General features: G+C 48.4%; 1 protein-coding gene and 1 long non-coding RNA gene across 3 annotated transcripts in view; one reads left to right on the forward strand and one right to left on the reverse strand.

The window, feature by feature from the left end:
• Positions 1 to 476: 476 nt before the first annotated feature.
• On the forward strand, positions 477 to 26,590 carry LOC123521602. Its single transcript, XR_006680008.1, has 3 exons — positions 477 to 605; positions 4,345 to 4,456; positions 26,460 to 26,590. It is a non-coding gene; the product is annotated as an uncharacterized LOC123521602 (long non-coding RNA).
• PPARA (peroxisome proliferator activated receptor alpha) overlaps positions 10,385 to 27,086 on the reverse strand; it is a 66,699-nt gene continuing 49,997 nt past the window's right edge. For both annotated transcript variants that reach the window (XM_045289414.1, XM_004700220.2), the window contains 3 exons: positions 25,713 to 25,915; positions 18,478 to 18,925; positions 10,385 to 11,767 (listed from right to left, as the gene is read on the reverse strand). In XM_045289414.1, coding sequence (XP_045145349.1) covers positions 11,520 to 11,767; positions 18,478 to 18,925; positions 25,713 to 25,915 — 899 coding nt within the window. In that variant the 3' untranslated portion in view covers positions 10,385 to 11,519. The remainder of the gene's footprint in view (positions 11,768 to 18,477; positions 18,926 to 25,712; positions 25,916 to 27,086) is intronic.

Here is a 27,086-nt window from a genome sequence, read left to right on the forward strand (position 1 = left end):
TTACAGGTGGCACTGCAGACGTGGGACAGCACCATGACGTTGTTAGGTGCTGTCCAGGTGGTTTAGACTCACAGCGACCCCATGTACGACAGAAGGACACACGGCCTGGTCCTGCATCCTCCTCACAATTGTGTTGGAGCCCAATGTTGCAGCCACTCCGTCCATCTCCTTGATGGGTTTTCCGTTTTTATCACCGACCCTTTCCCACGCAGAATGTCCTCCTCGAGGAACTGGTTTCTCCTGCTAACATATCCAAAGAACCTGGTGTAAATAGAGTCTGGGCAGCCTGGGTTCTAAGGAGCGTTCTGGCAGTGCTTCCTCCAAGACAGATTAGCTTGTTCTGGCAGTCCCTGGTACTTTGAACATGCTTTTCCAGCACCATGATTCCGAAGCATGGATTCTTCTGTCTTCTTTATTCAGGGTTCAAGTTGAACATACACATGAGGTGATTGACAATCCCATGGCTTGAGTCAGGCACCCTTTAGTCAAGGACCATGATTAGGACAAGTATGTTATGTTAGAAGAGCTTTCAAGATTGATCTGTGACCTTACAACTTAGACTACCGAGACCCCCAGGAACATGGTTTCATCAAGGACACACCCAGGTGAGCTCCTAAAAGAGACTGCTGCTACTTGGGCTGGTTGGAGAAGGGTAGAAGTAATCTACTTTCCAATGCTCTCTTTCTGAGGGTCTGACTTAGGGTGATCTCTGTGCTTGGTTAATGTGCAGAAGGAATTCAGTAGAGGCTTAATCTTTGTGAGGACTCTGGAAATGGATTTTACCACCATTCATAGGCATTTGCAAACTGGCTTTTCGGAATTGAAACTCACATACATGGTGCAGTGGTGAACAAGGTCAGCTGTGAACTAAAAGGCTGACTATTAAAACCTACCATTCTTTCAGAAGATGTGTCAGTCTGCTATGGTCAACCTCCCCAAAGTCATAGAGAACCCATGGGGCAATTCTCTGACCTACAGGGTTGCTGAATTGCAGTAGACTCCCTGGTAATGGGCTTTGGTGATTGTAATTTAAAAAAATAATTTGTCAGTCCCAGTGACCTGCTGTGGCATTCCGGAATCTGTGTTTCCAGGTTTACATGTGGGTTTGTCCAATTCCAAAGCTCACAGGAGTAATGTACTTCACATACTCAGATTCAGAAGAGTAGAAAGATCACAGCAGAGAATGAAACCTCATGAGGACTTTAAAAGATGAGTAGAAATTCCACAGGCCAAAGAAAAGATGTACAATGTAAAAAATCATAACTTCTTGAACCTGGTTGAGAGCTGACATGACAGGTCAACCCCAGAACACATACTTGTACCCATCAAGTGGATTCTGATTCATTGTGACCCTATAGTTCATAGTTGAACTGCCTCATAGGTTTTGTCCTGTAAGCTTTACAGGTTTCCCCAAGAATACCTGGTAGTATCCAGTTGGTTAGCAGCCAAGTGGCTTAATCACTGTAACACCAGAGCCCCTTAATATGACATCTAGTTAGCTACACTTAGGAAGGAAGGCAGGTGCCTCTGACACCAACGAGCGAGGACTCCATATAAGCCAATACAAATCTTTGAATCTTAAAAAATGCTCTATAGTGCATGTGAAGAGAGAATAGAAATTTGGAGCCACAGACACAGGTAATTTGCATTCACTGGTAGGCTCTTCTCGACACCTTCATTGGAGATATTGGGAAAGAACATTGGAGTAATCCCATTGGTGCAGGCTTGGGGTAGGTGGATGTCTGCTTCTCTGGCTGGATCCTTCCTGGGCCTTTCTGCACAGCCCAGATACATCTCCCTCACGGAACAAAAACCTTAAACCATGGAGGGATAGGCAGCACACACACCCTTTTACCCTCTGGGTGTAAGTGAAAAACCTCTTGCAGCTTGGGAATAAAGAAAAGGAGAAAAACCCTCTTTAGGGGAGGGGGCAGGAAACTGTCAAAATTGCAGAATTCCTTAGAAAACTTCACCCAACACTCAGAGACCTAGGTCCACTCTAAGACTGAAGTTGGATCAAGACAACAGAGAACTCACCACCACCATGTAAGCAGGGATTGAGTAATATGAGGGGATACTCCCCCCTCCAAAAAAAAACAATTTGTGCCCAAAATTGGCGCACTGAGACGGCTAAATGAGCAGGTGCATTGTCATTGTGGCAAAACCAGTCCCCTGTCTGCCACAAATCAGGCCTTTTTGGTCCCACAGGGTTACAGAATATTTTCAGAACCTCTAAATAAGTGGTTCTCAACCTTCCTAATGCTGCGATCCTTTAATACAGTTCCTCATGTTGTGGTGACCTCCCAAACATAAAATTATTTTCATTGCTACTTCATAACTCATTTTGCTACTGTTATGAATTGGGCAACCTGTGTGAAAGGATTGTTCGACCCCCAAAGGGGTTGCAACCCACAGGTTGAGAGCTGCTGCTCTAAATAGAAAGCTTCATTAACAGTCTAACCTGGTGGATCGAACTCCAAATGCACTATTCCCCTCACATCAAAAAAACAAATGAGCATCATCTGGATCTTTGATTTCAGTTGACGAGTCTTTTTTGCGTGGGGTGACGATGGAGTCTTCCACTGGCTTGAGATGTTTGGTTTAGGGGGTGTAAGAATAGTACCATGTCTCCTCACCAGTAATGACCTTGGGGAAAAAAATCTGGGCTGCTTCAGAGCTGTTGAGTGACAGTTGGTATTCCATGTTACTTACAAAGCATGCCATGTTTCCCCTGATGCTCTTTTTCCTGATCAGTCAGAACGCGAGGCACAAATTTTGCAGCAATCTTTCTCGTTTCAAAATCTTAAAATTTGCTGAACAAGCTGTAAGATAGACCATATAACTTCCCCATCTCTTCAATGCTCTATCATTGGTCTTCAGGCACAACTGCACAAATTTTGTCGACATTTTCATCTATTTAGGAAGTTGATGGACATCCAGAACAAGGTTTGTCATCAATTGACATTTCAACTTTTTTGAAGTGAGAAAACCACTTGTACACTTGAGTATTTGCTATAGCACTGTCCTTGTAAGTTGTGTTCAACATCAGAACAGTTCTTGCTGCATTTTTCCCTGAGCAGGAAACAAAATTTCACAGCCACATGCTGCCCTCTTAAATTGGCCATCACAAAAAACAAGGTTCGAATGAAATTGCTTATACCAAAAAATTCACTGACCAGAAAGAACCTCCCCAGGTGATGCCACTGGGTGCACTAAATCAGAGTGCGTTGCCAGAAGCTTGCCTTTCAGGAAAAATGCTTACTACCAAAACTTTGGCCAGTGGAGCTCTTTTCCTTTTTTTGGAGGGTACCCCCTCATAAGAAACCTCCATCTGAATGAATCCAATCACAACGCCTAAGGCAGTGCTAGAAAAATCTGAAACCATTGATGCTCTGAGACCAAGAATGGTAACTGAACCCACCTGAATTGACTAGATTGATTCAGTATTCCGCACTAAAGACGTAGCAGGGAGAGTGACCGTTTCCAGGCATAAATACTACCTTCTTGGTTTCTACTATCTTACAAATGGTGTGAGGTTTCAGCCACAATTGAGGCAAAGAACAAAAACTCAACTGTCAAGAGACAAAACCATCATTAGAACTTGAATCATATGTGGTCATAGTTGAATAATCAGACAGTTTAAAGTAAACAGAATTTGTACTTTAAAGGTATACAACATGTATCAACAGATGGGGGATTTCAGCAGAGAGGGAAACTGAGCCAGGTGGGTGTGCTGAAAATAAACAGCAGATGAAGAATACCTTCAAAGAGTACATCAGTGGTAAAGCTGAGGGTTAAAATGAATGAACTGGAAGATAATTCCGTAGAAACGGAATACTTTCATTTGGGTGAAGCACAGAGAAAGAGGGGTGGGGGAAGAGTAGAACCAAGTATTCAAGGACTGTGGGTCTACATTAAATGGCCCAATAGATGGTAAAGGCTGTAAGAGGTGGAACATGTATAAGGTAGTAATGTGCCAGGGAAGGAAAACGCAGATGTGTTCCACTAATAGAAAAGTGGTCAGAGGGTACTGCCCGGTGAGCCTGTTGAGGATGAAAAGCTTGTAAGACTCAGAAAAACATGACAGTTTCATGGAGTTCCGACACTCCCAGGATTCCATTCCAGCTCGAATCCCAGAAGAAGAGATAGAGATTGGGCAGAAGTATTTGAAGTAATAATGCTCCCCAATTAAAAAAAAACAAAAAACAAATCCTAAGACTCTACCCCGAGAAGCCCAGGTTACATAATAATATTTAAACAGCAGCAAGACACGCGCCCCCCTTTATTTACAGCCGAAACCAAAGGTAAAGAGACAGATCTTTGTCCCACTTCTCTCTCTTGCAGATGGCGTCTGAGGGAGAGCACCAGCCCCTGGGTGTGTTCAAATGTCAGCTCTGTGCCTTGTCAGCTCCATACACCTCTGTGGGACAGCAGTCCCCAACACCTGGTCTGTCTGGTGAGTTAATACTTCCCTAGCCTGTGGCCTAGGAAGCACCTGCCTGCAGGTACCAGGCAGTGAGGTGGTGTAGGCTTCTTCCAGCCCAGGGCATGAATCCCACAGGTGTGACCCGAGAAGGCTTGGTGACACCTCACAGTGAAGGAGACCACAGTGCACCTCCACAGCTTAAAGGGCTCCAGATCACAGTCTGATTCACCAGGGGTGATGAGGGGCCTCCCAAACCCTCCCCTGCACCCCAGAAGACAGCACCTACTCCAAAGCTGCTGGTTTCCATCCAGGGCCCTATCCAGCTCACATCTCTGTAATGGCCTCCACAGGGGAATCACTGCTAGTCTCACAGAAGAAATCACATTTCCTGCTGGCCAAGCTTAATGTCCTAAGGCCATAAATGACCACGCTGTTGAGTGACAGCATGGCAGCCGATACTCTATGCTGCTCTTAAATGATAAATAACATTGTCAAGATCAGTCTTAAATAATGCCAAAACGAATCCTGAATATATTAGGTTTCTCCTGTATGGCTATAAAAAAAACTTACTGCCATCGAGTCAATGCTGACTCATAGTGACCCCATAGAAGAGGGTAGAATTGCCCTGTGGGTTTCCAAGACTGTAACTTTATGGGAGTAAAAGCCCAGTCTTTCTCCTGAGTAGTATCTGGTGGTTTTGAACTTCAGACCCTGTGGTTAGCAGGCCAAGCCTATCACTATGCTACCAGAGCTCCTTGTATAGCTCGTTAATTTATATTCCATCCGTGAGCTTCTTGCTCTCCCCTCACTCTGTGTCCTGGGACACTAGTCCCCACTATCCCCAAGGTACATGACTGACCATTCTGCCAGCTGTCTCCTTCTCTGTAGCCGGCTGGAAGAGAGCTATGTCCTGAAGGACCCTTTTACTGCCAACAAGGACAGATTCTTGGGTCCTCGGCTCATGGTGCAGCCTGTGTAGCAGGTTGCTGTGTGTGGGCCCGGTGAGTCAGCGACTCAGGGCTGCGTATGCCACTAGTGGCCAGGGAGATGAGCCTTGTCAAGAGTGGTGAGCACCAGCCTGTTTCACCTTGGGAGAGCAGTCAGGCTCCTCCATTATAGATGGGGCCCTGCACCCTGAGAGGGTGAGGCCTGGGAGACAGCATGGGAGGGACCAGTTAGGGGATCTCTGTGTGGCCTGTGGAATGCTGGGAAACTGATTTTTGGAAGTTCTGCAGTGCTCCCTGCCCTCCACGTTGTCCAGGGCTGGTGACACACTCTCCTTGCTGCTGGGGTCAGGGGTGAGGTGAGGAGGAGCATGTGTTCCTCCTGGATCTCTGTTGTGTGCCAGGTGCAGGCCTGGGGCCAGTCATCCAGGTGAGGCTTCATCCATCCCCGCAGCTTGTCAGGGAAAGCACACCGCACCCATTGTAGAATCGAGGGCTCCAAGGTTCAGAGAGGCAGAGAGGGCCCTGTTCGCTGAACCTTCGTTTGAGACCCTTGGCTGCCTCGTGGAAGTGGACCTGTGTGACTGGGGTGTGAGGAGACCCCCAGAATTCTTCCCTGGGGGTGCAGGCAGCAAGGAGAGCTGAGGTACAGACCATGCTTCAAGTCAGGCTCCATCTCAGAGGTCTGCCTGGGGCCAGGTGGGAGGGAGCTGGGTGTGGTCTGTGGCAACCCTGGTCAGCAGTACCTGAGGAGGGTGGGGGGCAACTCTGGAAAAGAGGGTGGGAGGGGCCCAGGTGGTGAGGAGATTGTAGCCCCGCCCCTGGGAATTGGGGGTTCATCCAGCTCTGAGGAACCTGCAACTTCCTCTTGTCAGACAGAGAGCCGTGACTCCCTGATCTGTCCCTGGCAGTGACTCCCTCCAAAAACCACAGGAATGGGGCCTCTTGTCCCAGAGGTGCGTTCTAGGCTGTTGTCACAAGGACACCCCAAGCACTGTGGCCTCACTAATGGAAAGGGGCATTTGTTTGCTCCTCTGTATGTGAATCCAGAAGCAGCTGTCCAGGGCGGGGAGGGTCCTCTCTCGGGTCCATTGTGCCATTTCCATCTCCCACCTTCCCCCTGACTCCCAGCCCTGGGAAAGGGCCGGGGAGCTGGTGCTTATTCCTTTGAAGGGTTGACCAAGAAGTGACAGGCACAACTTTCGTTGATACTCCCGCTAGGACAGAGGCAGGCATGTTCAGGGTCACAACAAGATGGCCAACATTTGGGCCTTCACAATGTTGGGAACAGGGTTGGCGAGAGAAGGGGAGAGCTTCTGTTAAGTGAGGGTGGGCTGGGTTTTGTTTTAAAATGCCCTCGCTGTGAAGTCTAACATACTGTTTGTGCCAGTAGAGCACCTGGGACCTCATTCTCCCAGGTTGGACCTGACCTTGAAGGACCCAGGGAATCCGTGTCTAGGGGAGGTGGCTGGTGTCGCAGAATGGGCACCAGACATCACTGAAAACTCACCAACTAATTTAAAAAATAGTTTATTTTTTTAAAACCATTAAGGCAAAACTGTACCCTGAAATTAACTTCACATTCATCAGTCTTAACAGTAGAACATTCCAGACAGAAGTTCTCATAAATTCAGGCAATAGAATCAGCACATAAGGTGAACTCAATCTCTTGTAAGGAGAAAGGGAGTAAGACCCGAGATTTAAAAAGGAATTGAAGTGACAGTATTTCCAAGTCACTTTCTAATGGCTTGGAACCAACCTGTTGGTCAGTTAACATGAATTGACCAATTGCCTCACCATTGATCCAGCATGTCTGCTGCCTGGGCTCCTGCACCCCCCTCCTTGTGAGTCTGAGTGGAGAGAGAACATTGAACTCTGGGTGGCAGTGCCTGCTTTGTCAGGGCCCCTGTTGTGAGAACCGGGGTTTGGAAGCCCCTAAGTGCTTGCACGGGAGTATAAGGCACCTGAGAACAGCAACGATGAACGCAGGTTCAGAAAAGCAAGTTCAGTCCTTGGGAAGTTCTTGCCCTTCCTCCATGGGCCCCTGCAGACCCCTGTCATGGGGTCTGGGCAGGTCGACAGTGGGGCTTCAGTGGGCGTTCCCCATGCACACCCAACAGAGTTTTACAATGGTGCTGGAAACCACCACTGACAATGGGGCCTGCCTTGTGCTTAAGGCAACCTGCCAAATGCCAGAGCCCGGTTAGCACACAGGATTTCTACCACAGGACTCCAGACTGCCTAGTTCTCCAGGAACGCCCACAAGCAATCATTACCTGAAGAGTAGACAGCTCTTAGTGACTTAGGAATCATGGCTCTTCAGGGAAAACACGGCTGTACAGAACCCATGACCTCTCTCACACTGGCGTCTCAGGTGGCTTTGCTGTCAGGAAGGGACAGCAATCAGAGTAGCATCGCTGGCGCTTGGTGAACTCTAGCAAGTGGACAGATTTATACGGAAAGCACCAAGTTCTCGTGCCTCAGGAGAAACAAGAAGCATTCTGTGTGTCTCTGTGTGTGTAGTCATGTGAACTCTGTTTCTGAGAGGCCCATGAGTCAGGCTTTTCACTCTAGCCAATAACACTATCTCAAGGAAATCTGAGCTTGAGTTACTAGGTACGTGATTGTCAATTAGTCACATGTATTAGGATGTTGTTTAGAATCTCAAATCACAGTGTTTAAGACCTAACTAGTGACACAATTCTTTTAAACACACAGTATAGAAAAAAAAATTGTGATATGCAGCACGGATACAGCCCTCTTCCTGAAAAGTTAAGTGGTATTTATCCTTTTTGAGGTACTCCTATTTTTTTGTTTGTTTGTTGAATGTTAAGGGTTGAAAATGAAACAGATTGTCCCAAAGAGAAGACATTTTCAGAAATGGGTGGAGGGCTGGCCTTTGGGAAAATGACTCATTCACTGCTTCTGAAGCGCTTGAAACCTGATCCCCTTTTTTCTTGAGGGGGCAGGGTTGAGTTCTCCCCACAGATGTCCCACTGGACTAGGAGACTGGATGGTCCTTACACCCTGACTTTTTTTCTTGTCTTTCCAGAGGAGACCCAAGTTCTGGGGATTGATGCTGGCTTGCGAGATGATGTGTTTGTTGGTGGTGTATTAACACATTTTAGATGCTGGGTGGATGAGAAAGAGATGCAAGAGAGGATGAGGCTGGTCCAATCCTTACTCAGGAAGAAAACATGGGAGCTCATCCCATTTGACTCTAAGCAAACACTGTTTATATCAGAACGCTAACCTGGGCCTTATTACAAATCACTGGACACTTGTGGGCCAGGCCAGCTACTGAGTAAGCTCAAACCTATGGACTGTTGTTCTCTCATCAACTCTGATGCACAGTGACCCTGTGGGATGGCAGAATTGCTCCCATACTGTTTCTGAGACATCTCTGCAAAAGCCGGCTGGCCAGTCTTTTCCCGAGGAGCGGCTGGTGGGTTTGAACCTCAGACCCTTTAATTAGCCGAGGGCTTAACCATTGCGCCACCACCATTTCTTTTTAAAACTCCTACCCAAACCCCAAACCCAGCACACTGCGGTCATTGCTGACTCACAGAGACCCTGTAAGCCAAACGCAGCCCCATGGAGTGGATGCTGACTCGCGGTGGCCCTATAGGATAGAACTGCGCCCACTGGGTTTCCATGGCTGTAAATCTTCACCAGAGCAGGTCTTCCTTTTGTGCCATTGAGCCCTTGCTGGGTCGGAACCACCGGTCTGGTTGGTAGTCAAGCACTTCAAAGCCCTCGAGCCCCAGTTCTCCAAGTGCAGACAGCGCTCAGCATGTCTCTGCTTGTCCTCCGCGAGCAGGCGACTCCATGGACAAGCCCTCAGTGCGGTGGCCATTGTGGGGGCCATCATCACACGGCACATCCAGGACAAAAGTGGTTTCTCAGTCATTGTTCCCTTTTCATCCCATGTGGACCAGTAGATCCGACTCACGGAGCCTTTGGCTTCTGTCCAAAACAGCTCTTCAGAGTTGGTGGCTCCCCAAGCCTCCACCCAGCCTCATTTGAGGAAAAGACATCTGATGCTGGCTTGCGAGATGATGTGTTTGTTGGTGGGTGTATTAACACATTTTAGATGCTGGGTGAATGAGAAAGATGCAAGAGAGGATGAGGCTGGTCCAGTCCTTACTCAGGAAGAAAACATGGGAGCTCATAGGAGGGAATGCTTTGATTTGCTCCCAGTTCCTAGTACCTGCCACACAAGCTGACTGGTGCATCTGCTGGCCAGCACAACTTTGGCCTTGGCTTCTTAAAAACAAAAACACACAAGACAACGAAACCCATGACATGTGTCACGCTGAAATGATGCCCTGGTTGGAAATGGTCACCTTGGTTTTTCCTAGTAGAAGCCTCAGTTTGATTGTCCTTCCTCCTGTCACATTTTCAGCATGCTCACCTTGGAGATTTTCTCAACCCAGTCATCCTTCAACATCAGGTAACGATCTGACAAGAGCCAAATCTTCCCAGGACAGAGGAACGGATGCCCAGAGCTCACCCAGGTTTAAAGGGCATGAGTCTGAGAGGTTCCCAGCTACCTCCCGGAGGCTAGGGCAGCTCAGCTAGGGTCTGGTTTTGAGGTACTGCAGTGAGAAATTCTTAGAAGGTGCCATGATTGGAGGGTGGGGGCTGGTAAGCACCACTAGTATTTCTGGGTCCATCTTCCTAGACAGAAAAACCCCACTGTCATACTGCACTCCCAACTGGACTGAGGTGGAGAAGTTTACCTTGAAGGCTCAAATACCTTTACACATTGGAACCATTGCCTTACCTATAGTCTGAAAGGGGGCGCTCATGGTTTAGGCCATCTGTTCCCAACTTACTAGGCTTACCACCCACTTTTCAAAGAAAAAAAACCCCCAGACCATCTCCCCACTTTCCCTACACTGAAAAACGTGAACACTCTTATAATCCAGGATAAAGTGTAGGTATTCCAATGTCATTCCAACACCACCTCCCATCACCCACGTTGGGAAACTCTTCTAAGTCTTTGTTCAAGGCATTGAGCTGCTATGCATTGGAGATAAACTACAGCCTCCGTCTGAAGGGCAGTCCAGGCCTTTCTGATGCTCCAGGCTGACTCCCACCCTGCCCCCACGTCCACTGCAGCAAGCATCTGCCATAAAGGGTTAAAAAAACAAACCAATAGTAAAGCTTCATGTGTTAAAAAAAATTTTTAAATCAGTAAAAGAAGATACCTTGGCGCCTCTGAGAATCCCTTGTCTGCTGGCTTTCAAAACAGGAGGGCGCCCGGCCTGAGCAGGTGGACCTGTTTGGATCTGAGGGAGGAGCAGGGCCCAGCAGCCTGTCAGGGATGTTAGACGCTGCTTCTTCACAGGTGTCTCATGAGTCTTGGGGTGGGAAGGGTCTTGAGACAATGTTTAGTCGCAACAATGTAAAACCAAACTGCCATCCTCAAATCAATCCTGCAGGACAGGGTGGACACTGCACAGGGTCTCCAAGGCTGTGGGCTTTACCTAACGCCCATCGACCTCCGCCCACCCCCTCCCCTCCAGGGAGCAGCATGTGGGCTGAACCACTGTGCTTCCAGGACTCCACAACCACCAAAACGCTTCTTTAAAAGCCTCAATCCTGTGATTCTACACCAGCAGGTCAGCAGAGAGAATCGAGTGTCTTCCAAATAAATAGTTTGTGTTTTTTTTACATAGCTAATAGTCTTTGGATCACATCTAGATAAAATTTTAAAAATAGTTAGAAAGTGCTGATTAGTTTCCAAAATGGCAAAGGAGCTCAAGGGTCAAAACGAGGGTCAGGGAAATAGGGGTGGGGGTGGTAGTACGGGAAGGCGGACCGTATCATTCTGACATCACCAGAGAAGGGCAGGGCCAACCACTAGTGCTGAGGAAGAGAACCTGCGTGCGATCCGATGCTGAACGCTTCTCCTCCACCGCCCAGATTCCTAGCAGCCATGTTGCCCAAAGCTGGACACCTGGCATGCCACTTTGGTGTACTGTCAGGAACCAGAGAAACGCTGCAGAACCCGGATGACGGACACCTTCCTTCCCGGGGGTGAAGGTGGCAATGTCTGCAGTCCTGTGGCTCCGATCTCCCAACGGCAGTGCTGCCAGCGCGGTCTCCCCCAGGGCGTTCGCGTCTTCTGTGCACACGCGAGCTCAGTACATGTCCCTATAGATCTCCTGCAGCAGCGGGTGCAGCGCCGCGTCCGACTCCGTCCTTTTGATGATCTGCACGAGCTGCGCATGCTCCGTAACCAGCTGCCGCAGGTCTGCCATCTTTTGGAGCAATTTGGGGAAGAGGAAGCTGTCGTCAGGGTGGTTGGTTTGCAAGTGGAGCTGGAGCACGTGCACGATGCCCTCCTGCATTTTTTCGATGTGCTCTACGTTCAATAGCCCGGGGCGATCTAGTCTCAATAGAAAAAGAGGAGAGGTTTGAGAGGAGGATTATCAAGCGTTGGCCAGATTGAACTGTGACCTTCCTATCTGAGATATGTGTTGTGAATACAAACCACGATGCAGGTGAATTCGAACCATTATGCTTTTAAGGCCTATGGTGTGCCTGACCTAAGCATTAATGTTTTTAATCGCCTCGTGTGCATGTGAAGGCCGGACAAGGAATATAGGATAACTGGACAAAAATGGATGCATTTGGATTCTGGTGTTGGCAAAGAATATTGAAAGTACTGGGGGACTTCCAGGAGAACAAACAGATATGTGTGGAAGAGGTACATCCAGAATGTTCCTTAAGAGAGAGGCTGGGGAGACTTCATCTCATGTACTTTGGACATCATCTCAGGGGTGAGCAGTCCCAGGGGATGGACATCATGCTTGGTCAAGCAAGAAAGGGGAAGGCTGTCAATGGGATAGGTTGACACAGTGGCTGCAACAATGGGCTTAACGATAACAGTTACGATGGGCTTAACCATAACAGCGGGGCAGGACTGGACAGTGTTTTTGTACTACATAGGGTCACTTTGAGCCCAAATTGACTCCGTGGCACCTAACAGCCACCATCACCACCTGCCAATGGTTGTAATCAATCCCACTGGAGAAATGCTTGTCTTTGTTAGGTGAATGACATAGGAGTAGTGTAGGTGATGTCTAGAGTTCATCTCTCTTGAGATGTAAAGAGATTAAACAAGCAAGCTAAGAAGCAGAGATAGGCCAAGGCAGATGTCTCACCACAGGAAGCTGGTGCAGGAGTGGAAGCTGAAAAAAGACCAGGGCCTTCCTTCAGAGCCAACACAGAGAGAAAGCCTTCCTTCCCCTCATAGAGTCAGCCCACTGAACTCACTTCCCACTGCCAACACTGTGGGAGATTCAATTTCTGTTGGCAAAAGGCAGCCACCTGTGGAATTCTGGTTAGAACAGTACTAGAGATCACAGACACTCACGTTAGCACTCAACCTTCCTATTTCACACAGCCTTTCGTATTAGAGGGAGAATGATGGGGCTTTCTACTCCTATGGACTACAGTCTTAGAAACTCAGAGGGACAGTTTGACCCTGGCTTATAGAGTCTCTATGCATCAGCACAGGGCCCAGTTGCATCGTTAATCATTAGACTTGGATCTGCAAGGTCAGCAATTGGAAACCACCAGCCTCTCCTCGGGAGAAAGACGGGGCTTGCTACTCCCATAAACAGTGGCAGTCTTGGAAACTCACAGAGGCAGTTCTGCCCTGTCCTATAGGGTTGCTATGAGTCCGCAACTACTTGATAGCAATGAGTTTGGCTTTTGGTTTTCTTGCTAAAAGGGCTCTGGATGGCACCTACAGTTTGTGACCCGCTTCCAGTCTAAAGCTTTGTCATTTGAACCCGCCCAGCAGTGCACGGGAAGAAAGGTGTGGTGACCTGCTTCTGTAAAGATGATTATTGTTGTTGGTTGCCCCTCTGTTGACTCTGACTCATGATGACCCATGTGTGCAGAGCATAATGTCTTCCAAGAGTTTTCAAGACAGTGGGGCCATCCGGAAGCTGCTCACCAGGCCTGTCTTCTACAGGCCTCTGGGTGGATTTGAACTGCTAGCCTTTTGGCCAGTAGCCAAGCATTTAGCCATTTGTGCTACCCCTGAAAACCCTATGGAGTTCCTCCATGAGTTGGAATCGGCTTGATGGCACAGGGTTTCGTTTTTGTTTTGCCTACCTCCTCTCCATTATAAACACCCTGGCTCCCTTTAGATATTGCCAATTTGACTAAGTGCTAGAAACAGGCTTTTCCGAAATTGCTAAGCCTCACAGGACTGGCATCCACTTCTAAGTATTGACACATGGTTCTGTACCACCTAAAGTTGCCTATATACCTGATAATGCTGACCCACTGTTGTGTACTACTTGGATATGACCTGTCAGAAAAACCCTCCAAAAATATCAGTAACTATATGTTCTGATGTTGACGTCAACCAATCTTACATGACATAGGAAATCAACTGCTTCCTCTTGAGTAAAAACTAAGTATCGGTTCCTAATTTTTCAGAAGTATTTAAATGGTGCGGGGATGCCAGGAGGACAGTATGCTTGGCGGAGTAGAGGGGGAGCACCCGAGAGGAAGGCGCTCAACGAGGTGGACGGACACAGCAGCTGCAATCAGGGCTGCAGCACAGGAACACGTGTGAGGATGGTGCAGGACGGGCAGTGTTTGGTTCCGTTGTGCATAGGGTTGCTATGGGTCGGAACCAACTCGATGGCAACTACCAACAACAGGATGTCAGGGGCCAAGGCTTGGAAGTATGGTACTGCTAGCTATAAGGTCTAGGTTTCGCACCCCCAGCTGCACTGGGGGAGAAAGATGGGGCTGTGTGCTACTGTGAAGACTTAGCCATAGAACCTCTAGGGATCTACTCTGTCCTATAGGGTCACCATGACTCCTGGGATAGACTCAATGGCAGTGGGCTGTACAAGTTTCTGATGTCAGACTTCGTACATGGAGGTATCAGCCCCATGGCAGTGACTTTTCTACCTCATCCAAGGAGAGAGCAAAATGAACTCTGATCCAGAGGACGGAAATGGCGAGGGGGACAGGGAAGGACTGAGATTCCATGCAGGTGAACACCCTGTGGGAAGGACACTGGACTTCCTGGAACACCTGGGGCCATGCATCCTACCTTTGAGGTCAGAAAACACCACCTGAATTCAGCTTGTGCTTCGTTATAGCCCTATGCAGCACTATGATTCTCCATGTTGCTGTTGGTGGTGGTCAAGTGGATTCTGACTCCTAGAGACCTCCCTGGCCCTGTGCCATCCTCACCATTGGTGTGATGTTGGATTTCTGACTCCGAGCCACCCCCTGTGCAGCGGGACGCAAGGCCTGCTGGTCCTGTGCCTTCTCACCGTTGTTCTGATGTCTGAGCCCATCGCTGAAGCCACCGTGTCAATCCATCTCGTCTTCCTTCTCTTCCTGCCTACCCTCCTGACATGCTGTCTCCAGCGTGTGAGGAGAAATCTCTCCCTCTTCACGTTGAAGAGCATTCCGGCAGACCATAGTACTTTCGGTATTTTTGCCAAAACCATAATTCAAAAGCATTGATTCTTTCCCGATCTTCCTTATTAATTGTCCAGCTTTCACATGCATATCAAGCAATTGGAAAAATATACTGGGTTGAGCTGGACACACCTTAGTCCTTGTGATAGTTAAGGTTTTGTGCCACCTTGGCTGGATTAATTTTCTCGATGGTTTGGCAGTGAAGACCTGTAATCCCTCCACGATGAGACCTTCTTCGGGGTGTGGCCCACTTCCAATATACTTCGACAATTATTGTGGAAAAACTTGCTTGCTTTTTGCTGGGTCTGGATCTTGCATCCAGCTTGTCAATCTCCAGTTCTTTGGACTTAAGCCAATGGCCTGACCTAGTGCCTGCTGATCCTTGGAGTCCTCCTCAGTGGCCTTGCTGCTGAGCTTGGATTCTCCAGTCACCAGCAGGTCATCTTTCTGACAGTCTTGGGTTCATCAGCTGTGGGAACTAGTCCAATCCACAGATGCTTCCAAGCTCATATGTGACCCATGGACTTGGAACTTGTCTGCTTCTACAATTGTGTGAGTCGCATTCTCGATAGAAATCGCAACATAAACAACATCTATAAACTTAACTGCTTGGCTTCTCTAGAGAACCAGCTGAAGACCAGTGAGTGCTTCCAGTGCTGTATCCGTTTGCTTTTGGTAAACATTTCAATGGGTATTTTGTCAATTTAGGGATCCTTTTTTTGGGGGTAAATATTTTTAGTGCAACTAGGACATCTTCTTTCAATACCATTAGTTCTTGGTCATATACTATTTGAAATGCCTGAATTATTTTCGGTACAGTGACTCTTTGTATTCCTTATACCTTCTTTTGATGCTTCGTGCATCGTTCAACATTTTGCCCACAGAATCCTTTAATATTTCAACTCTAGGCTTGAATTTTAAAAATTTAGTTCTTTCAGCTTGAGATGATAACCATGTTCTTCTCTAACTCTGGGTCTTTGCACATTTTATTATAATACTATAGTTTGTCTTCTTGAACCATCCTTTGAAACATTCTGTTTGCCGGTTTTATTTCATTTCTCACATTCATTTTAGATACTCTATGTCCAAGAGAAACTTTCAGAGTCTCTTCTGACAACCACCTTAGTTTTTTCTTTCTTTCTCGTCTTCCCAGTGACCTTTTGCTTTCTTAGCATATGATGTTCTTGATGTCATCCCACAACTTGTCAGCTCTTCAGTCCTAAGTGTTCAATGCATCAATCTGCCTTTGAGATATTATCTAAATTCAAGTGGGATATATTCAAGGTCATATTTTTATGGAGCTGTTTTTTGTTTTTTTACTTCAGGGTCGCCCTGACTTTACATATGAGTAATTAATGATCTGTTCTACAGTCAGATCCTGGGCGTACTCTGGCTGATATTGTGCTGCCCCATCGTCTCTTCCCACAGATGTAGTTAAATTGATTTCTGTCTATTTCACCTAGTAAGGTCCATGTGTACAGTCACTGCTTATGTTGTTGAAGAAAGGGATTTGCAACGAAGAAGTCAGTCTTGCAAAATCCAATTTCCAGCTTCATTTCTATCCCCAAGGCCATTCATTTTTTCCAACCACTGGTCCTTCCTCTTTGTTTCCCACTTTCTCATTCTAATCACCAGTGATTATCAATACATCTTGAGTGCATGCTTGATCAGTCTCAGACTAAAGAAACTGATAGAATTCTTTCATTCTTCATCACTGGTTTTAGTGGTTGTTGCCTAATTTTGAGTAACAGGTGTACTGACTGGACTTTCTGGTAGGTGTGTAGGTATCTTATCAGAGACAGTATTGTATTTCAAGAGCTATTGAAGTGTTCTTTTTGATGATGAATTCGATACCACTCCACTTGGATTTGGCCACCTTCCTTGGAGATCTCTCTGTTTCTCAGCATCCGTCTTCCCCCGAGTCAGGAGGTTGTTCGTGTCGGGACCTGGGTCCAAGAGAAGTGCCGTGCACCAGACTCTGCTTTCGTGTGGTAGCGGTTCCCTCCGCTCTCTGCTCACTTCTTTCTCCCATTATCTCTTGTAAGGTAAAGGCATCTCAGGCCACAATCTAAGTAGACATCTTACACCAGACTAGAGATATGATAGGATTAAGGGTGATTTATGCCACCACCAATCCTTTACAATTGGCTGGTTATCTCATCAGATTCTATTATGTGGGATCATTACATAAGTTCCCCGTATGTTATCACAGAAGAGCCAAGCCAGAGAATCGTGATACTGCCAAATTGGCACATATTTTTGGGTGGGATATCACTCAATCCCTGACACCATTCATAATTTTAACTGATGCAGGTTTAATGTTTATCTCACCATCTGTGTTTACATATATGGGGTGGGGGTTTCAGAAAGTTCATGGAAGAATTTCATTATCCCTTAATTCCTCTTCCCAGAAACTTTTTGAAGACCCCTTCTTTAGAGTACCATGATGGACTTGCACAGTGGCCGTCACAGTGGGCTCTGACAGAGCAGCGAGGATCGCTGACGACGGGCAGTGTTTATTCTGCTGTCCATGTGGTGCCTGTGATCCAGAACGGACTCGATGGCATTTCACAATAAGAACACACATATATTTGAACCCTGGTGGGCTACTAACCATAAGCTAGAACCCACCAACTGCTCTGAATGAGAAAGATGAGGCTTTCGAATCCTACAGGGTCACTCTGAGTTGGAACTGACTCAATGAAAGTTGTGTGTGTGTGTGCGTGTGATATAATTCCTTTCATAAAAACAGGATCATATTCCATATAAAGTTACAATATTGCTTTTATGCACAACACTTCAGCGTGACATACAGGTACCATAAGTGCTTCCTGTCCAACTGCAGACCTGCTGGGCAGCAGCTCGGAGGTGGCAGGCGGCCCCACTCTAGGCTTGTAGGAGGCTGCCAGCAGCCTCGTTTCTAGATATCCGTGAACCAGGAGGATTGGTGTGATTTCCAGTACCATGGCAGGGTCACTTCCCAGTCAGCCTCTGCCAAAGCTACAGAAGGTCTGCTGAGTTCACAGTAGAGGCATGACCTTCCCAGCCCTGGGGCAGAGCTATTTAAAGGACCCTCTCCTGGAGCCAAAAACCAAGGGCTTTGGAGGCAAGTGCCCTGCAGAGGCCCAGATTCTTCTCCACGGGGATTCATTTCCTCAGGCACAGCAAACCTAGTACCATCGCCAGCTAGATGCTAGTATTTTTCGGGATGAAATATCCTGAAAATTACTAATACCTGCCTGGAACTTCCAGGAGTCCTGGCAGTAGATTGTGGGTGGGGCTGCTAATCACAAAGTCAATAGTTTGCACCCACCAGCTGCTCCAAGGGAGAGAGACGTGGCTTTCTACTTCTGTTCAGACTTACAGCCTCAGAAGCACCCAGGGGAAGCTCCACCCTGCCCTACAGGGGCTCTCTGAGTTGGGATGGGTTTGGCAGCAGTGAGTGAGTGTCTGGGACATCACAATACTGGCGGGAGGCCTATGACGTCACTGAGGCCTTGGCAGCAGAAATGCACTGACCCTTCCTGTGCTCACACCATGGACCCGCTCCAGCTGAGGGGACACTGGAGTCCCCTCAGTTCTTCAAGACTGGAACCTGTCAACCTTGAGGTGTGCACAGGCTGGGTGGTCACTCACCTCCACAGCAAATGATCGCAGCCACAAAGAGGGAAATGTCACTGTCATCCAGCTCCAGGGCATTGAACTTCATTGCAAAGTCAAACTTGGGTTCCATGATGTCACAGAATGGTTTCCGGAGGCTCTTGAGGAATTCTCGTGTTATAAAGCCATTTCCGTATGCAACCAGCATCCCATCTTTATTCATCACCGAAGACAGCATCGCAAATATGGCCTCGTAGACACCGTACTTCAGCAAAGTCACCTGGTCATTCAGGTCTAGGTTGGCAAAGCCGGGGATGGACTTGGCAAACTCGGTGAGCTCTGTGACGGTCTCCACTGACGTGCACTGGCAGCAGTGGAAAATGCGGACCTCTGCCTCCTTGTTCTGGATGCCATTGGCCACCAGCTTGGCCACCAGTGTCTTCTCAGCCATGCACAGTGTCTCCATGTCATGTATGACGAAAGGCTGCAAGGATAGATACTAGGGTAAGTGTCAACAGACTCTACAGCAAGCACACTGTGAACGATCAATCAACGACTGAGCATCACACGTGGGCCCTCGGAGAACTCCAAAGGTATGCCCGACACAGTCCTCAGACCCTTCAAAGGGACAGTCATGGGAAGCCAACAGTATAGATCATCATTGTCTGACTCCGGGCGGGAATTCCCTGCTAAGGAGCTCAAGGACTGATGCTGGCAGGGAAGTGAACAAGGGACAAACATCAGAGCACCTTTCCCAGGTTACAGTGATCTCTGGATTCCTAGGTACTACTGCAGCCATCTTCTAGACACTCATTCTCAATATGACCTGTTCTACGAGCCTTGGCATGAACTGTCATCATTGGTACAGACTGTTGGGTGGACACATTGGGCATGCATAAACCCTTGTGCTCCCACAATCCACGGAAACAGCCTTGAAGGAACCTTGTCTCTGTGGGCACCAGACTGAAACCTTCACATCATGTCTTGCTACAAGTGACAACCCCCTTGGGGAAGCTCTCCATGTGCTCCCGGACCTTCTAAACCCAAATCCTCTGGTCCCGTCACCTTAGAAAGATCGAGTGGTGGAAAGAAGAGATGGCTGGCCATGTTGCTTGGAACTAATGTGCCCCCAGACCAGACCAAACTCACTGCATCAAGTCCATTCTGAATCACAGTGACGACACTATATTGGATTTCTGGGGCTGTAAATCGTCCACAAACAGGTCTGCGTTGGAAGCAGTGCGGCCAGGATGCTCCTTAGAGGCAGGGATGGAGATTTATCTTACATACTTTGGACATGTTATCTGGAGAGACCTATCCCTGGAGGCCATCATGCTTGGTAAAGGGCCAGCCAGAAGGAGGATGGACACAGTGGCGGCAGCACGGGGCTCACACGTGAGAACAATGGTGAGGACGGCGCAGGACCAGTAGTGTCCTCCTCTGTGGCTTACAGGGTCGGTCTTAGTCAGAACCAGCTCAGTGGCGTCGTAACAGAATCAACAACAACAACAACCAATCTTCACAGAAGCAGAGAGCTTCATCTTTCTCCTGTGGCGAAATCGGTGGACTTGAACCACTGACTCTGTGGTTAGTAGTCCAATGTCTACTCCATAGTATCAGGAAGAGATCATGTATATCTGGTGGGGCATGGAGACTGCTGCTGGTCAAAATGCAATCTCAGTGTTGAGCAGAAGAAATAACACGATTAAGACATGACTCTGATTTACAAGGTACTTTACCTATCTCTTTTTGACTCGTAGCAACCCTAAATAACAGCATTTCCCCACAGGGTTTTCTAGCATGGGTGGGTTCAAACCACCAACTTTTTGGTTAGCAACTGAGTGCTTAAATGTTGCACTATTAGAGATCCACAGTTATTTGATACCAAACCCCTCTCCCCCCAAATACATTACCGCTGAGTCAATTCTGACTGATACAGACTCTACAGGACAGAGCAGTGCTGCCCCCACTGGGTTTCTGAGGTTTTTACATCTTCACAGGAGGCTGCTACTTCTTCCTCTCATGGGCTTGCTACTGGGTCTGAATGGCCAGTCGGTACCCCAAGAGCTTAAGCACTGCAGCCAAGGTTCCTATAGCTGTTCATTCAAGGTCATGTTTGTTTTGTTCTCTTTTATTTTACTACCTTTCAAGGTCATGGTTTGAGGCATGTTTTCAAGCCATACTGGACCCCATGAGCATAGAGCAATCCTTAAAATGACCAGGGCTTTCACTGCCCATGTGACTGGACCTTGTTGGGGCTCCGGCCAGCACCCAAAGAAGTCACATCACACAGCCACTTCAGGGCGCCTTTGGGGAGGCCCCGAGTGGAGGCCAGGGGAGAGTGCTGGAGTTGATAACAACAAAGGGATCTCTTGGAATGCTTAAACAGAGTCAGAATTTGTAATCCATAGTGGGAAAAAAGCGTATTCGATGCCACATTGGAGGAAAGGGGATATTTATCCATGAAATTTTCCACGAAGACGTGAAAACTCAAAGTCACGTTTTTCCAGATCCCTCAAGGCTCATCAACCAAAAGCCAAACTCACTGCCATCAAGTCAGTGCTGACTCATAGCGACCCCTTGGGGGTTTCCGAGACGTGTTTGTAGGAGCAGAAAGCTCAGTCTTACCCTCGAAGACTCACTAAGGAAGACTACAGCCACCTTTCCTTCTCCAAAACTCATTGCCCCCGTGATTCTGACGCAAAGTGACCCTGTAGGACAGAGTGGAACTGCCCCTGTGGGTTTCCGAGGCAGGTTTTCAATCCCTACTGGACTCTAGGAGCGTAAATCCATTCTTCAGGTCATTGGGGAACTTCACCGCCCATGTGACTGGACCTGGGACAGGAAGTAGCCTCTACTTGTTGGGGCTTAGGCAAGCACCCAGGGAAGTGCCAGCCACTTCAGGGCACCTTTAGGGAGACCTCTGAAGACTCTCCTTAAAGACCTTAAAAATGGGCCAAATGACCACATTTGGGGGCAGCTCAGCTTAAAGGTAGAAGAATAGACCATGGACAACAGCATCAAACCCAAGAGGCTTCTGCAATATGGCAGAGTGCTTCCTATCAGACTGGGCCCTCCCACAGATAACTGAGTTCTGGATGAAAGAAAAAACTCCAGTGACCGAAGGCACTGGAAGATGAATGCAAGCAGGTGGGATCTAGAGGGAGTCCGCCCACCTCGGAAGGGGTGACAGCCAGGCCCAAGTGCTCTCGTTTGCCCAGCTTTTAGCACAAGGGCAGGAGGACTCAAGACCTGCAGGCCTGGTGGGCCAGAGGGCTTCTGGGGACAACTGTAGCCCCCGGATATAAGATATGGGTAGAACTAAGCTGGAGGAGGGAGCCTCAAATTCTGGGTGTAAGCTCTGTCCAAATGTCAACTCCTGAGCCCAAAGCAAGTGTGGGGTGGATATGGGTTGGGGCTAAACTGGGCTGAAATGTGAACTTCTTCCCCATACAGGGGAGGTGTTTACAGCTCGAGTCTAACCAAGGAGGCTACCCACTCAAACAAAAACAACACATGCCCACACTCTCCATCAGAATATGACGGAGTTCAGTCTCCACCAGGGAATGTTCGGGATGTCTAGACTACAATCCTGAAGTACTTCATACATGAAGAACCAGAGGAATGTGACCCTTCTTGAGAGAAGGGGGAAAAAAATACATCAGTGGAGACTAGCACCAACATGATCAGATGTTGGAAACAGGAGACAAGGACCCCCGGCAGGACACAATCAGAGGCTCGTCATGGCTCACCTGCTGAAACCCTAAGACAAAGGGAACATCTTGAGAGCCGTCAGAAAAACGTCATGGGAAAACCATGTGGATTTAAAACAAATGCTCAGCACCAGAAAACCGATGTTGACTGAAGCTATACAGAAATTCTGTGGTGACCCTACATGGCAGCATAGAATTGGCCCCTGAGGTCTTATAGGCAGTAGGGCTGGTGGCATGGTGAGTGACTGGTTGGGTTGCTAACCACAGAGTCAGCAGTTCAAAGGCTATAGCTGCTCCAGGGGAGGAAAATGAGGCTTTCTACCCCCATCCCAGAAACCCACAGAGGTAGTTCTACTCTGCCCCTAATAGGGTAGCATGGGTCAGAGTGGCCTCGATGGCAGTGGCATTGTTGGTTGGTTTCTCTTTAAATCTTTCCCATGGACTGCAGAGGAACAGACAAAACTGTCTTGGGAGAAGTGCAGCCAGTAGCTTTGTCAGAAGCAAGAAAAGTGAGGCACAGACATCACGGGAAAGACCTGGCCTTTGTTAACACTCCCCACAGGCTCTCCTCTTCAGGCCGCTTCCTCAAACGTCTCTTCCTGATACTCTGAGCTCCTGGCTAGCCAACAGATGATCTTTAAAGCCACTGTGGCAAAAGCACTGGTTTTACCTCAAACCAGTGGGACTGTGAGCTTCCTCACCTGAGTACTGTGGTCATTAGATAATTTCATGTCAACCTGAAGAAATAGAAAAGTGCAGGGGTGGAGTTTAGCCTGTCAATCAGGTCCTAGCTTGATGGTGACTCCTTGTGGGTGTGGCCTCAGAAGGAGGGTCCTGGGAATCCTTCTCCCTTCTCTCTGCCTTCACCTTCCTGCTGGCCGGCCACTTTAGGGCTTGCCAGAACCCTGTGATGCTTCCACCACCATAAGACTTTGCACCCACCGGCCTGTGATACCTGTGACCTTCCTGCATTCTGCATCCTTGCATGTGGCTGCGTGAGTCTGAAGAAGGACTTATGGACTAGTATCGGACTTATGGACTTCAGTTGACCTGGGTTGGGATGTTTCCTCCATATATCATTTTAAAAAATTTTTATTAAAAGATAATTTTATTGTAGTCTCTTATAGCTCTTAACAACTCTGAGGCCAGGGTGGAGGGCGGCAGGCTCAGCCTTGGGTCTTGGCACGACTGCACCATGGTGTACTTCACTGGGGCACAAGGCCACCTTCACCAGAGCCCCGTGACCACATCTGATGCAGTCTGAACACCTAAGTCATGCCCCTTCCCCTCTCCAGGGGCTCCCTCGGAAGTGGCAGGTGTTAGTCACCAAACTGTCGACACCCACGTCCTCTCAACAACAGCTTCCCTCACCCGACGGCTGGGATATTGAGAAAGCCAATCCCACCTCCCTAATAAGTACTGTGTCATCCCTGCGTAGAACTTTTCAATGGGGTGATTATGGAACCGTGGGGCTCATTTATCTATCAAGTCTGATATGCCAGGTGCCCCTCGGACACTGAGCTGCTTCTGAGTCATGTACAAGACACAGAGTATGGTCCTCAGCCGCCCATTGGGGGGACTAAACCAGAGGAATTCATTATACTGCATGCTGGTGGGTGGGGTGGCAGCCTGCAGGGTCTTTTCTAGACTGAGCTATACACCTGGAGAGGAGGAGGTTGGAGCCCTGCATTGGCTGTGGCAAGCAGCCGGCAGGTGGGCAGGGAGAGGGCGGGGAAGGAGTTAATGCAGGACGGAGGCTGGCCTGAGGCCCAGGATAGCTCATGCAATGAGCCTCCACCCCAGCAGGGGCGCTGCACGTGAGCCTGGGGCTGAGAGCCCAGGAGAGGAGGCATCTGACTCCTGGAAGTATAACAAAGCGTTCAGTCCCAACCACGACACTGTGATTGATTCCCTCCCGAGGGAACTGACACACCTGACACCCTGTCTCCTCCCCGTGTGAGAGTCCCTCCCAACCTGCCTCCTCAGGCTGTCTTCTGTCTTGGTGGGGGATGCCAAAGGTCACCCGTGGAAACCAGATTCACATTAAGTAGGAATGTTGTGTTTCACTATAGACGAACGAACGCTCTGGTTACTCTACGGTCAACTTAGGCCAACCCTTTCTCAGGAAAGCTCTGCTTCCACCCTTCTTACGGAGACAGGGTCTCACCTGTCTGTCCCACTGGGCTCACTCAGCATGCACACGGTATTGCCAAGTTACTAGCATTTGCGCACTCTTCCAAAACCTCTTGGCAGATTTAATGGGAGGATATACTGACTCAGTAAAAAAGATCTGTTCATGAAAGCAGTCAGTAGCTTGTGAAATGTGTTACCTTGCTCTGACTAAAGACTCCAGCTTGTAATCCCCAATAAGGATTGCTTGGAAGTATCCATTAGTATGAATTAAACTTGTTTGTCCATGTTCATAGGAAAAAGATAAAATATCTTAATCCCCAACCTCCAGCTGTCCCTTTCTTTGAAGGCAGCTCTGAGGTGAGTTGCACTGTGGAGGCAAAGCCTATTTGGCTGGGGGGTGGACGCAGGACGGTGTGACTTAGGCAGGTGGGTGGGGAAAAGTAAGGAGGTTCCTCGGTGGGCAACCTTAGTTCTGACTGAAGAGGTCGGGAAATGTCTCCACCCCACCCCCCAAAAAGACAACATACGTAGCTTCTAATAAATGCCCTGTCACAGAAAAAGCAGGTGGGAGTGGGCAGGGGAGCTGAAGAGGTGAGAAGAGTCATTTTCGGAGGAACAAGCCAACCACACATTTTAAGTGGGAATGAACCACTTCATTTTTGTGGCCTGAAAAAAAATCAAGATTTTTTAAAAAGCTGCCCTTAAGGAATGACCTTTGTACATGGTAATCAATTGATGAGATTTTGGGAGGTGGGGTGAGGTGGTGGTTAATTACATCAAAACTAAACTCACTGCCATTGAGTGAACACCGACCTCTAGTGCCCCTGCAGGACAGAGTAGAACTGCCCCTGCGAGTTTCTGAGACTGTCTCTCTTTACGGAGCAGAGCGCCTCATCTTTCTTCTGAAGAGAGGCTGGTGGTTTCAAACTGCTGACCTTGCGGTTAGCAGCCCAGTGCATAACCCACTCCATGGCCAGGGCTCCTTGTTACTTACAGAGTCATGAGAAAGCTCGGTTGCTCTGCAGCACCCTGTGGACCCTATCAGGAGGGCATCATGAAGGTTAAGGTGGAGGGTCAGGGAAAACAGGAAGGCCCACCCCAAGAGGGGCTGGCACAGGAGCGGCTGCGACAGTGGGCTCAAACACAGCAACGGTTGTGAGGGTGGCGCAGGGCTGCCGGGCAGTGTTTCCTTCCGGTGAACTAACTTAACTAACTTAACTTACATGGGAGTTGCTAGTGAGCGGCATTTTAGAGTCTGGGGAGGATCTCGGATCTCTCTCATTCCCTAGTCCCTCGTTAGCCTCTGCACACACGCTGTCGTCTCCACGTGTCTCAGAGCTGTCCCTGAGCTCCTCTGGGACTGCAGTTGTCAGAGTGAATGGGCCACTTCAGGGGTGACAATAAAACAGCAGCAAAGACACCTACTGGATTGTTGCTGGCTTTTCCTGCAAGGATGACTCTGGCTTTGACCTTGTTCATGTTAAAGTTCTTCAAATAGGCCTCATAGATCCTCTTGGCAAGAGATTTCAGATCTGCCGTCTCAGAGTCTTCCACGTCATGGTCACAAGTCAGAATTTCTGCTTTCAATTTGGCTTTTTCGGACCTGGGCATTCGTCCAAAACGAATTGCTGGGGGGTGGGGTGGGGAAATGGAATAATGGGGGACAAACAGAAATGAACAACACAGTGGTGGAAGCAACACAGACAGTGACTAATGGCTGAATGACGGGCTCGAACCAGGAGTCATGCTACAAGTGAAACCTGACCGCAGAGGCCACACGCTGGCTCACTGCTACTCAACTCGAACTTTTGGAGAGAACGAAAAATTCCAAAATCACATAGAGACATTTACACACCCTAACGGCCCATCATTTCTCATTTCATTAACTAATTCCCTGCCGCCAAGCCCCTTCTGACTCATGCTGCCCTACTGGGCAGGGCGTGAACTGTCCCGGGGGCTTCTCAGACTAGAAAGCTTGACAGGAGTGGAGGCTTCATCTTCCTGCAGCGCCGCTGCTGGTTTCCAACCGCAGACTGCGGTTCACAGCCCAACACCCACCACGAGCGGGTAAGTTAAGGTTGTTATCCACTCTCAGCTAGACAACTGAGCCTGTCAGAGGAGAACCACAAGCCCGAGAACGAGTCTGACACACTTCCTTTTCTTTCGCCATAGGTGAAGGTCCAACTGGAACGAACGAGTAATTTAGTTTACATTTGCTTCTTAAAGTACCGGGCGGACTTAGTTGCCCCTGAAGTTGATTCTGACTCCTGGCGACCCCATGTGTACGGAGCAGAACTGCTGCATAGGGTTTTCAAGGCTGGAACCTTCCAGAAGAAGATCACCAGGCCGGTGTCTCAAGGCACTTCTGGGTGAGTTACAACCTCGAACCTTTCAGCTAGCAGTTGGCACTTAACCATTTCTGCCCCGCTGGGATTCCTATAGATAACGTTCTAGCATTAGACTTAGTGGGAATATAATGAAAGTCACAATACGAGGGCGCTTCCCAAATTTCGTGGAAAAGCAGAATGAAAAAGACTGGGATTTTCCCAGGAATTTTTGAAGCCCTCTTGTACAGTAACATGTTGAAAGCGACACACTTCCCATGTGTGATTTAAATATGATATCTAATTGGTTTCAGAATTTGGGTCCAAGCCTTAGCTAGCACTTGAAAGGCTAGCACTCACTGCAAGGTCCTGTTGAATCTCAGCTATTCCAGACTCCCACCTTTGGTGACTAACACGAGCAAAGGCTCCAGGACAGAGCCTGCTCATTTGAAAGGCAACACTTCCACCCCCACCC

The sequence above is a fragment of the Echinops telfairi genome, unplaced genomic scaffold (assembly GCF_000313985.2).
Source record: "Echinops telfairi isolate 266 unplaced genomic scaffold, ASM31398v2 ScPeMD7_2;HRSCAF=8, whole genome shotgun sequence".
Lineage (NCBI taxonomy): Eukaryota > Metazoa > Chordata > Mammalia > Afrosoricida > Tenrecidae > Echinops > Echinops telfairi.